This window comes from Panthera uncia, chromosome F1 (assembly GCF_023721935.1).
Source record: "Panthera uncia isolate 11264 chromosome F1, Puncia_PCG_1.0, whole genome shotgun sequence".
In the NCBI taxonomy this organism is placed as follows: domain Eukaryota; kingdom Metazoa; phylum Chordata; class Mammalia; order Carnivora; family Felidae; genus Panthera; species Panthera uncia.
The window spans coordinates 62,245,006-62,256,242 of NC_064813.1; the positions used below are offsets into that span (position 1 = coordinate 62,245,006).

The 11,237-nt window shown below is 51.7% G+C and overlaps 1 protein-coding gene across 2 annotated transcripts in view; it reads right to left on the reverse strand.

The window, feature by feature from the left end:
- Positions 1-1,122: 1,122 nt before the first annotated feature.
- PCP4L1 (Purkinje cell protein 4 like 1) overlaps positions 1,123-11,237 on the reverse strand; it is a 23,230-nt gene continuing 13,115 nt past the window's right edge. For both annotated transcript variants that reach the window (XM_049634622.1, XM_049634621.1), the window contains exons 2-3: positions 2,791-2,845; positions 1,123-2,197 (exon numbers count right to left, since the gene is read on the reverse strand). In XM_049634622.1, coding sequence (XP_049490579.1) covers positions 2,055-2,197; positions 2,791-2,845 — 198 coding nt within the window. In that variant the 3' untranslated portion in view covers positions 1,123-2,054. The remainder of the gene's footprint in view (positions 2,198-2,790; positions 2,846-11,237) is intronic.

Here is an 11,237-nt window from a genome sequence, read left to right on the forward strand (position 1 = left end):
CCTCAAAGTAGCTGGTCCCGGGAAGCTGGAGCCTTGTCCGTTTCGCTGCCAGAATTTCTCGCAAAACCTTCGCCTTCGAGTCTGGGCTTTGGGAACGTCCTCTGAAGGTTCCCCCTGCTCAGATCCCTGAACCTCTTGCACTTTGGGCAGGGCTCCCCTCCCGGCTCTGTCACCGCTCCCTACACCCCTACACGGCCAAAAACGCGCCAAGAGGCATGTCCGGGAACGAGGTGCGGTAACTGAATTTGCTTTCTTCCTTGACTGTTTTCTGCCTGTCTCTTCTGTGAAGCCATTTATTTTCTTTTATTTATTTTGAGAGACAGAGCACACACAAGTGGGGGAGGGGCAGAGACAGAGAGCGAGAGGGGGAGAGAGAGAGAGAGGATCCCAAGCAGGCTCCGCACCACCAGCGGGGCTCGAAGTCACTAAACCGTGAGATCATCACCTGAGCTGAAGTCGGCCGCTTAACTGACTGGCCCCTCCCCCCACGGGCGCCCCAAGCTTCTGTATTCTGGACTCAAGAAAGGGGGGGTGAATACTAAGTGAACAGGGTGTGTGAGATAGAGCCCTCCTGGCTTGACCTTCAGGCACGCAGCTTCTGGTTTCAGCGTGTAGAGGTTAATTCTCAGCAGTGCAAGCCCGCTTCAGCGCCATCCCTTTATTTAATTCATGGTTTGGAATCTGCAGCGCGACAGCGGTGGTCTCTCCTGAGCCAGAGCCTTCCTCTCCGGCCCCTAAGTTAGACACACAGTGGGAGGGAGGGGGGATGTGGGAGGGACAGCAAGGGTAGGTCACCCGGGGTTGGGCAGCAAGGAAGGCTTGTTCTCCCAGGGATAGACCCCAAGTGCGCTCTGAGCCGGAAGGCGACAGGGAGGGAAGCGAGCACCCTGCAGGTGTGCACGGGGGTGGTGACAGCAGCAGAGAAAGAGCCGGTGTGGGCGGCGAATCAAGGTGAGGGCGAGGTCAGGTGGGGGAGGGGGGCTCAGTCTAATTGCTCAGGCAGCGTTGACTTCCTGTGCCACCGCGCCTAATCCTTGCACCTTCTCCATCACCAACCCCCACGCCCCCAGGCCAGCTCAGGCTCGCACTCACATCCCCTCCAAGAAAAGACAGAAGCGGAGGTCGAATGACCCCACTGGAGGGTTTGTTTTTTTCTTTAATCATCATTGAACATGCTAAAATCACACAGAGGGGCTATGTCACTTCCGCTCGGACTCCGCGGCAGGGTAGGTGGGGACTCCAGGGGTCACTTGGTTTGGCGGCCTTCAGGGATGGCCAGATGTGGGAGGTTAGAGGTAGGCAGGTTAGCAAAGTCCCGGAAACCCTTCATCTGGGTACACATCTCCCAGCAGTAGCTGGGTCTCCAGAAGGCCCCCCCCCCCCCACGCTCCTGTCCTCTCCAGATCGGCTCTAGTCCCGTCTCCCTGCCCTTGACCCTCGGAACCCGCTCTGCCTCTGCCTCTGCCTCTTATGGTCGCAGACTGGATGATGAAGCGTCCCTTCCTGGGAACTCCTCTACTCGGCATGCAATAACGTGGAAGGTGCTTGATTTGGGTCCCCCTGGGGGGGGGGGGCTCCAGTCCCCACTGTCACCCAGATCCTAAGAGGGTGGGTGGATGCGGTGGCGCAGAAGGATGTGAGCGGCAAAACCCGTTACCTGAAGTGTGAATGTTGTAGCTGGCAGAACGGTGCTGGTGCCCCCCCCCCCCTCGGCGCCCTGCTCTGAAGGCTTTCCCCTCCCTCCCACGCTGGCGGGGGCCCCTGTCTCAGCCTCAAAGCCTCTTGCCCCTCAACCTCACAGGCGAGGCACAGGTACCGACGAAGGAGGCTTATCCCGAGGAGAAACCGGCCCACCTCAGGCAGGTGGCTGCCAACTGGGTTCTCCATCTTCCCCATGTTCCTCGTGCTTCCACTGCGGCGATGGCTGGAGGGGGCGATCAGAGAAAATAATATCTAAGGGTCGAACTTGCCTCGACAAGAGGCGAGAGGGACACACAGGAGTGGGAACTGTGGAGGAGGGGAGAGAAGGGGGGGGGGAGGGCAAGCCTGGTTATTCAGGGGCTAGGATCCTTTTTCCTTTTCTGGAATCTCCGGAACTTGCCCTGAATGGCAAGGGCGGCCTTCTCTGTTTCCGGTGCTGTCAGATCAATATCAATCTCCTCTTCCTCCTCAGCCTTCTTGGCACTGTTGGCCTTCCCTGCAGGGGGTTGAGAGACTCATAAATGGGTACACGAGCATTGCCCCGCCCCTTTCTCCAGGCCCCCAAATGCAGCGGTTAGGGTCCACTTCCTGCTGGGCTCTGTGGGGTTCTCCAGTCTTTGCTAGGACTAAGGACGCCCGGTAAGTCTCCTGCAAACTTGAGTCAGGGGACGGAGGCTGAGAGCTCTCTCTAGCTACGTAGGAGCTTTGCTGCTCTTAGACCAAGATGGCAAATGTCTGTCACCACTCATTCCTAAACCCCGCGCTTCACATCCAGAGCATGTTCACTGTCCCCAGCGTGTTCTCAATTTCTGATTGACACAGTGGCCCGATTACCTGGCGAGTTTCTTCCTCTCACAGTGCCTGTTTGCAAGCACTCCCGAGCCAGTTTCTAAAATCAAAGAGGCAAGGCCGGTAGGTTTACTTCTGAGGAAAAAGTGGAAGGAGTTCTAACCGAGTGCTTTGTTTCACTTATCCACGTTCCTATTCCGACTACGTCTGACTCTGGGAGCTTCCAGACTTACAGCCCTACCCGTCTTCATGTCCGTGTATCTACCCGCTCCACAGATTGCCTCGCCCAACCCCGCTCACCCTTTTCCTCCGGGCCAGGTGCCTGGTTGGCTGCTGGGGACGTTTTGGTATTAAGCTGGAAAAGACAAATCAGAATGTTAGATATTCACAGAAGCACTAAGGTGCCATCCCCTCGGACTCCTTACCAACACTTTGACGTCCTCCTACCAAGCACTTTCCCCTAGGCTTTTGAAGAAGCGGGTCTCGAGATCGAGATCGGAGGGAGGGAGAAAAGTCGTCAAAACTCGTTCAGCAAGTATTTATTGGCGCTGGGGAAGTCGCAGAGGACAAAACAGACTAGCTCTGTGCTCACGGGGTTTACATCCTAGTGCACAGATAGACCTACTATGCTAGTATGCTAGGTGGTCATAGGTGCTGTGTAGACAGAAGACAGGCAGAGGGGTAGTGAGGGCTGGGGTGGGAATGGAGAAAAAACAGGTGTGCGCAGAGTGGTCGGGAAAATCCTCTCTGAAAGTAGCATTTGAGCCAAGAGTGGAAGGAGATCAGGGACCCTCCAGTGGCTGTGGAGTGGAAGTGAGATGAGCCGTCAAGAGGAGGGAAGCAAGAGAAAGGGGGGGTGGAGACAAGATCAGAGATAAACTGGGGTGGGTCGACCATGGGGGGACTTGGGAGCTTTTTTTAAAAATGTTTTATTTATTTATTTTGTGGGAGAGTGGGGGGAGGGGCAGACAGAGAGGGAGAGAGAGTCCCAAGCAGGCTCCACGCGGTCAGCCCAGAGCCCTTAGGCGGGGTTCGATCCCACAAACTGGAAGATCACGGCCTGAGCCGAAATCAAGAGTCAGACGCTTGACTGACTGAGCCACCCAGGCACCCACGCCTTGGGAGCCTTCTTAAGGATTTTCACTTTTATAGGTGAGATGAGAAGGCACAAAGGGGCACGTGGGAGGAAGCAGGAAAACCCGGGGGGGGGGGGTGGTTCCTGCAGAAAATGAGGCAAGAGACAGGGGTGGCTTGGGTCAGGGTGGTGAGGAGTTCGATCCCGGGTATATTTTCATGTTATGACCCAAGGGATCGGTTGATTGGATGAGTGGCCTTCTGAGAAAGGGGTCAAGGATGACTCCAGAGTGTGTGGCCTGAAGAAGTGAGCAAAACGGAGTTGTCATTTCCCACAGTGGAGAAGGCGGCAGGAGGAGCAGATCTTAGGAAAAGGGTCAGGAGCTTGTGTTCGGACAAGTCCAAGAGGTCTACTAATTACTCAAGTGGAGATTCTTCCACAAGCTGCTGGATGTCCAAGAGGAGGACCCGGCCCGGAGGTATAAATGGGGCAGTTGTTAAACATATGGGTGGCATTTAAAGCCGTCAGGGGCGCCTGGGTGGCTCGGTCGCTTGAGCATCCGGCTTCGGCTCCGGTCACGATCTCACGGTTTGTGGGTTCGAGCCCTGCATCGGGCTCTGTGCCGACAGCTTAGAGCCCGGAGCCTGCTTCGGATTCCGTGTCTCCCTCTCTCTCTCCTTCAAAAATAAATAAAAACATTAAAAACAATTTTTTAAAGCTGTCAGACTGCATGAGGGCACCATCAGATAAAGAGAACACAGTCAAAGCCCGGGACATTCCAGTGATTTGAGGTTGTAGAACTAAGGAACAATCAGCAAGGGAAATTGAGAAGAAGTCAGGTAGGAGAAAAGCCGAGAGATTATAGTAATTTAGAAGGCCTGTGAAGAAACTGTTTCACGCAGGAGAGAGTGATGAACCGTGTCCAATTCTGCAGGCCAGCCAAGTAAGATGAAGACGGGGGCTGACCCGGTGACCCTGACAGGAGGGTCACCGTGGAGGAAGGGAGCAGACGTCTGGTTATGGTGGGTTCGCGAAAGAAATGGAGGAGAGATTGAGGCAGCAAATGCAGAAGGCGTTGCAAAAAAAATGGGGATGGGGGTGTGTGGTTTGAGGGGGGTACGGCTCACGAGAAGATCTGCCCGAAGATGGCAGAAATGACAGAATGTTTGTGTTTTTATGAAAATAATCCAGTAGAGAAGGACGCACTACAGTATTGCAAGAGCCTCACTGCTGGAGAAGGAGAAAGGGGATGAGATCTGGTGCGTAAGTAGAGGCAGCCCTGAACGGGGGGTGAACTGGAGGGAAGGCAGAGCTTACGGGTCCAGAGGCAACACGTGGGAACATTTGCGAGGTCTCTTCTCATTGCTTCTGGGTTTTCTTTTTAAGTTTATTTATGTATTTATTGGAGAGAGAGAGAGAGAGAGAGAGAGAGAGAGAGAGAGAGAGAGAGAGAATCCCAAGCGGCTGATGGCTCACCCGACACGGGGCTCGATCTCACGAACTGCGAGATCATGACCTGAGCCAAAATCAAGAAACGGACACTTAACCAACCGAACCGTCCAGGTGCCTCTCATTGCGTCTGTTTTCGAAGTACAATAGGTAACATGGTCATCATCCAAGAGGAGGAGGGAAGAGGTACTGAAGGAAGGAAGCAGGGAAAGAAGGTATGAGATACTCATCCAGGGAAGCAGGAAAGTGACTGAAGTAGGAAACAGTAACAGCATTGCTGGGAAGCACTGGGGCCCCTCCTAAGGCCAAGGACATGAATTTGAAATAAGATTAGTCAGCGATACGTGTGCTCTTCTCTGGCCTTTCTGCCCAGATGGAGAGTTAAATTCAAAATAATACTAGTTCCCCTTCCTCAGAATTGTGTCACCGGGGCTGCTTCATCTGGACATTCCTATCGCAAGGTACAATTCATCTTGAGACAGAGGCATGCCTGTGGGCTCCTGGGCACCCTTGGAGTCTGTGGGCTCATTTCCAAATCGAATACCTGATATTTCCCAAAATACAGGAACCGAGTGCTTTCACGAAGGTTCTGTCATCTCATCCGTAGGATAGCTCAGTGGAGTCTCCAGCATTATCCCTCATTTTAGCAAATGCAAACCTTTGCTGAATGACTGCCAGATAGAAGGGCTCTGCTTTAAGAGCGGATAGAAAGAACCCAGTGTATGACACGTAGATTATGCCATTTATACCCTATTTTGATGAATATTTATCAACCACTTACTGATGTTTGACTCTACGCCCTAATGGAGTATAGAAGAAACACAAGATCCATTTATTCAAGAAACGTATCACTGCCTAATACATGCCAAGCATCATTCTAGACACTGGGGATGAAGCGGTGAGCAAAATAAAGTTCCCGAACTCATTAAACACTTATGCCAGTTAGTGACATGTTCCAAGAAGGAAAATGAAGCGGCGTATCTAGGAAGGGCTCTCTGATGAGTGACATTTGAGCAGAAGTTTGAATGACATATAAAAACAAGCCATGTGAACGTGTGGGAGAGAAGCCTTCCAGGCGGATGAAACATCAGGTGGAAAGTCCCTGAGGCAGGTTTTGTGCCTTCTGTGTTCAAGGAAGAGTAAGAAAACCAGCATGGCTGGAGCCGAGTGAATGAGGGAGAGTGTAGAAGAAATGAAGCTGGGTGGGGAGCCAGAATATGAATATCTCTGGACCAGAGCCAAGGCTTTGGATTTTTTTTTTTTTAGTTGATGGAAAGGCATTACAAAGTTCGGGGCACAGGGAACCATGGCCTGATATATTTTTAAAGAATCACTTTGCTGCTCAGAGAACAGACCCTAGAGAGGCAAGAGAGAAACCAGGGGAAAGAATTATGAGGACGATAAGCCAGTGAGTGGAGAAGCCAGATCATGGGGGTTTGGAATAGGGCTGGAGGTGATGAGAAGTATTCAGACTGGAGACAATTTTCATGGTAGGATCCATGGGACTTTTTGATGGATGTGTGTGTAACGATAGCTCTTTCAAAGAGCTCTGCTTTAAGAGCAGCAGAGAAATTTGGCGGAAGGTGGGGAAGAATGCGGAGTCGTGGGAGAGTGTTTCAGCAAGTGAGTTGAGAAGGAAAACTTGATGATGCAGAAGAGAGAGAGCATAGTCGCTAGAACAGTGCCTTGAACAGGCAAAAGGAAATGGACCTAGCACACAAGGAGAGGGGTTGGCCTCAGAGATATAGACAGTCCATCCATAATACAGGAATGAAGGCAACGAACATGGGTATGGAGGCAAGCAAGAGGGTACCTGTAATGGGACTGCGTGAAAGTTCTCTTCTGATTGCTTCTATTTCCTCGGTTAAACAAGAAGCAAGCACAGTTGCCAGCTAAGAGCGAAGAAGGGCCACAAAGCAGTAAAGGTTTGAGGAGAAAGGAGGAGGAGTGACATAATCATGTAAGAAAGTAAGAGAGCGAATAATGAGATGTGGTAGGGTCACCACGCAGCCCTAAGGGCCCACTTGAGGCTAATGGACACGGATTTATTTATTTTTTTAATTTTTTTTGGCGTTTATTTATTTTTGAGACAGAGAGAGACAGAGCATGAAGGGGGGAGGGGCAGAGAGAGAAGGAGACACAGAATCGGAAACAGGCTCCAGGCTCCGAGCCATCAGCCCAGAGCCCAACGCGGGGCTCGAACTCACGGACCGCGAGATCATGACCTGGCTGAAGTCGGATGCTTAACCGACTGCGCCACCCAGGCGCCCCTTAAATTTTTTTTTTTTGACGTTTATTTATTTTTGAGACAGAGAGAGACAGAGCATGAAGGGGGGAGGGGCAGAGAGAGAAGGAGACACAGAATCGGAAGCAGGCTCCAGGCTCTGAGCCATCAGCCCAGAGCCCGACGCGGGGCTCGAACTCACGGACCGCGAGATCGTGACCTGAGCTGAAGTCGGACGCTTAACCGACTGCGCCACCCAGGCGCCCCAATGGACACGGATTTAAAGTGAAACCAATTCAGATAGTGTCCCCAGCTTCCAGGCTGAGTGAAGAGCACCCAAACGGTATTTACTGAGAACTTCCTAGGTGCCAAACATGATCTCATCGGATCCTCTGAAATTTCTGAGGAGTCATCCCTATTTCATAGTTGAGGAAACAGGCTTAGAGAAGTTAAAGGTCTTGTCCAAGGTCAACCCACACTGCTAGGAAACAGTGGAACTGGCTTTGGGACCCAGAGTGGCAGACTCCACGTTCAACCACCAGGCTCTGCTGTTTCCACAGGATGGAATATTGTCACACGCTGGCCCAAATATGCCATTATGCTAACAACGACCGAATCTGGGTGAAAAGCACATAGATGCACACTGAACTGTTCTTTCAACTCTGATAAATTTTTCTAATAAAAAGTTAGGGGGAAATAAGAAAATCATAATTTGAAGTAAAACAAAAATTACTATGACATGTTTTAAAAGTAGGCTATAAATTGGTATGGTCCAATTTTTGTAAAAGATATAGACTGCTGGGGCGCCTGGGTGGCTCAGTCGGTTGAGCGTCCGACTTCGGCTCAGGTCATGATCTCACGGTACGTGGGTTCGAGCCCCGCGTTGGGCTCTGTGCTGATGGCTCGGAGCCTAGAGCCTGCTTCACATTCCGTGTCTCCCTCTCTCTCTGTCCCCTCCCCCACTCACACTCTGTCTCTTTCTCTCTCAAAAATAAAACATTAACAAAATTTTTTTAAAAAGATATAGACTGTTTATCTATCTATCCATTTCAGTTTACAAATCTGAAAGAAGGGCTCCCGGCTGCCTCAGTTGAAGGAGCATGCAACTCTTGATCTCAGGGTCAGGAGTTCAAGCCCCACGATGGGTGTAGAGATTACTTAGAAATAAAATCTGAAAAAATTAAAAACTGATAATAGGGTGCCTGGGTGACTCAGTCAGTTATGTGTCTGACTCTTGATTTCGGCTCAGGTCATGATGCCAGGGTCGTGGGATTGAGCCCTGAATTAGATTCTGTGCTGGGTGTGGAACCTGCTAAAGATTGTCTCTCTCTCTCTCCCTCTGCCCCTCTCCTATTTGTGTTCCCTCTCTCCACCTGGGGGGTTCAGTTGGTCAAGCATCCGACTTCGGCTCAGGTCATGATCTCACTGCTTATGAGTTCAAGCCCTGTGTTGGGCTGTGTGCTGACAGCTCAGGGCCTGGAACCTGCTTCAGATTCTGTGTCTCCCTCTTTCTCTACCGCTCCCCCCACTCATGCCCTGTCTCTCTCTCTCTCTCAAAAGATGAATAAATCCTTAAAAAATCTTAATAATAATGAATAAAAATCATAAAAATCTGGAAGAACATTCACAAAAGTATTCCTGAAACTCTACACAATTCCTGCTGGTTCCCCTTTCATTGTGTTTTTAAGTTTATTTATTTATTTGAGAGAGAGAGAGCACAAGCAGGGGAGGGTCAGAGAGAGAGGGAGAGAGAATCCCAAGCAGGTTCAGTGCTGTCAACATGGAGGCAGACATAGGGCTCGAACCTGCAAACTGTGAGATCACGACCGGAGCCGAAATCAAGAGCCTGACACTTAACTGGCTGAGCCCCCAGGCGCCCCTGTTTTGTTTTGTTTTGTTTTGTTTTTAAAGTAAGCTCCATGTCCAACACGGGGCTTGAACTCAACTCACGACCCTGAGGTCAAGAGTCATGTGTTCTACTGACTGAGCCAGCCAGGGACTCCTTGGCTAGTCCCCCTTTGACCAAAAGAAAGGGCCCCTGAAAAGAAACGTTGTTTCTGAGACTCTTGGGGGACCAGCCAGTCACTGCTTTCTTTCCCCATGATCTTCCTGTGGTCAAATTTATTTTTCATTTCCGTATCTTCTTGCACACGATCGATATAATGGCCCAGTAGTCGCCTACGTGACACGTTGCCCTCTGGTACGCTCTCATCACGAGCGCTTCGTCCACACTGCAAAAGCAGGGCGGGGACGGTAACAGGATAACAGTCAATAGTCCAGGCAAGAGGGTCATGGGTCAAGAGGCGAGTGCATGACCTCCTAGTTCAAATCCTACTTTCTCGATCGCCAGCAACTCCCCGGCTCTGATCCTTGCTTTAACTGTTATCTTTCTGACTCTAAGCCTGTTCCCTTAGAGTTCTCTCACCCTAGCGCCTCCCCCTTTGGAGGACAGTCAGGGCCCAATGTTGAACATCTCTCCTCAGATGGCTAGCTCTTCCTCTACTGTGCTTCTCATCTTGGCTACTCTTGAACTTCCTCTGAGCGGGAATAAGTGTGGGGACAGACCCACACCGGCCACCGCTTCCCCTCTGCCCTGCCCTGCCTCAGTCTCTCCGGAGATGACCGACCCTGGGACGCGGCCGTGGCTCAGCTGCTGTCTGGTCCCCCAGGGGTTCCCGGTGCGGCTTCAATTCATGAGGGGTCACCGGGGAGACCAGGAGAGGGTGCTTGCTCTAAGGAGGAGAAAGGCCCTATCACTCCCAACGCCCCCCTCGAACCTTCCGCTGAGAAGCAGGGTGCTGAGTCTCCCACCTCCTGGCCTCCTCCCTCGGCGCTTTCCAGCCAGTTCTCAAAACAGCCGCTCTGGACACTGGATTTCTCGACTTGGCTTTTTGGGATTTGCTGAGGTTGGGGGGTGGGGGCAGTTAGATCGCAGGTTGTCAGCTCCCACACTCCATACAGTACTCGGCCCTTTCCTGCTCCCTGGTCTCTGCCCCAACTCCCCTGTTTGTTCTCCAGAATCCCAGCAGTTTTTGATGAATCAAGGTCCTGCAAGCGAGCTGACTACCTGCATTTCAGATAAACCAGGGAGGCGTGGCGGGGAGGGGGAGGGGTCCACTCTGGGTGAACCAGAAACCACATGCTCTGTAAGAGTCCCTCTCCCAAGAACTCACATCTGCGAAGCCACAAGAGCTGTGACAGGTGAGCGTTTCTCAGCCTCTGCCCACCTCACATCCCGGCCAGGGATGCGCGACAAACTCTCGGGTGGTCTTCTCTTTCTTTCGATCCTGAGTTCTTCTGACCAGTAACGGCAATGAAATGGTTTAGCGAATCCTCTCCCTTACAGGACCCAGCAGGAGAACGAGGAGGAATCGAGGACCGCGTCACGTCACCCTGCCTTACTGGTCATCACATGTCATACCTACTCCGTGTCAGTCACCTTTCTACACACGTTATGAGCATGGACACGAGGGGTCTTATCACAGCCCTACCAGACAGCTATTGTTGCCCTTCTCATTTTACAGAGAAGGAAACTGAGGTCAAGAGAGTAACTTGCCTATGGTCACCCAGCTAAGAAGTAGGAAAGCCAGAACGTGGGGCCAGTCTGACTCCAGAGTCCAGGCTTTTGAACACCACGCTGTGAACACCACTCTCCCGTCTCTAGCCAAGGAAGGACAGTGGGAGGGAAAATCCTAATCATTCCCACAGGCAGCCAGAGTCAAGGTCAGTCTCTCAATCCACGGGCCCCAGCACTTTCTTCACGTACTCTCCACAGGGAACAAGGGAACAGTATCACGTCCTCCCATCGTGGGGAAATCTTTATTATTATTTTTTTTTAAGTTTATTTATTTTGAGGCGGGGAGACGCAGAGAGAGAGAATCCCAAGCAGGCTCTGCGCCAGCCAACACGGGGCTCGAACTCACGAAACGTGAGCTCGTGACCTGAGCTGAAATCAAGAGGTGGACGCCTAACCACTGAGCCACCCAGGCGCGTCCCCCC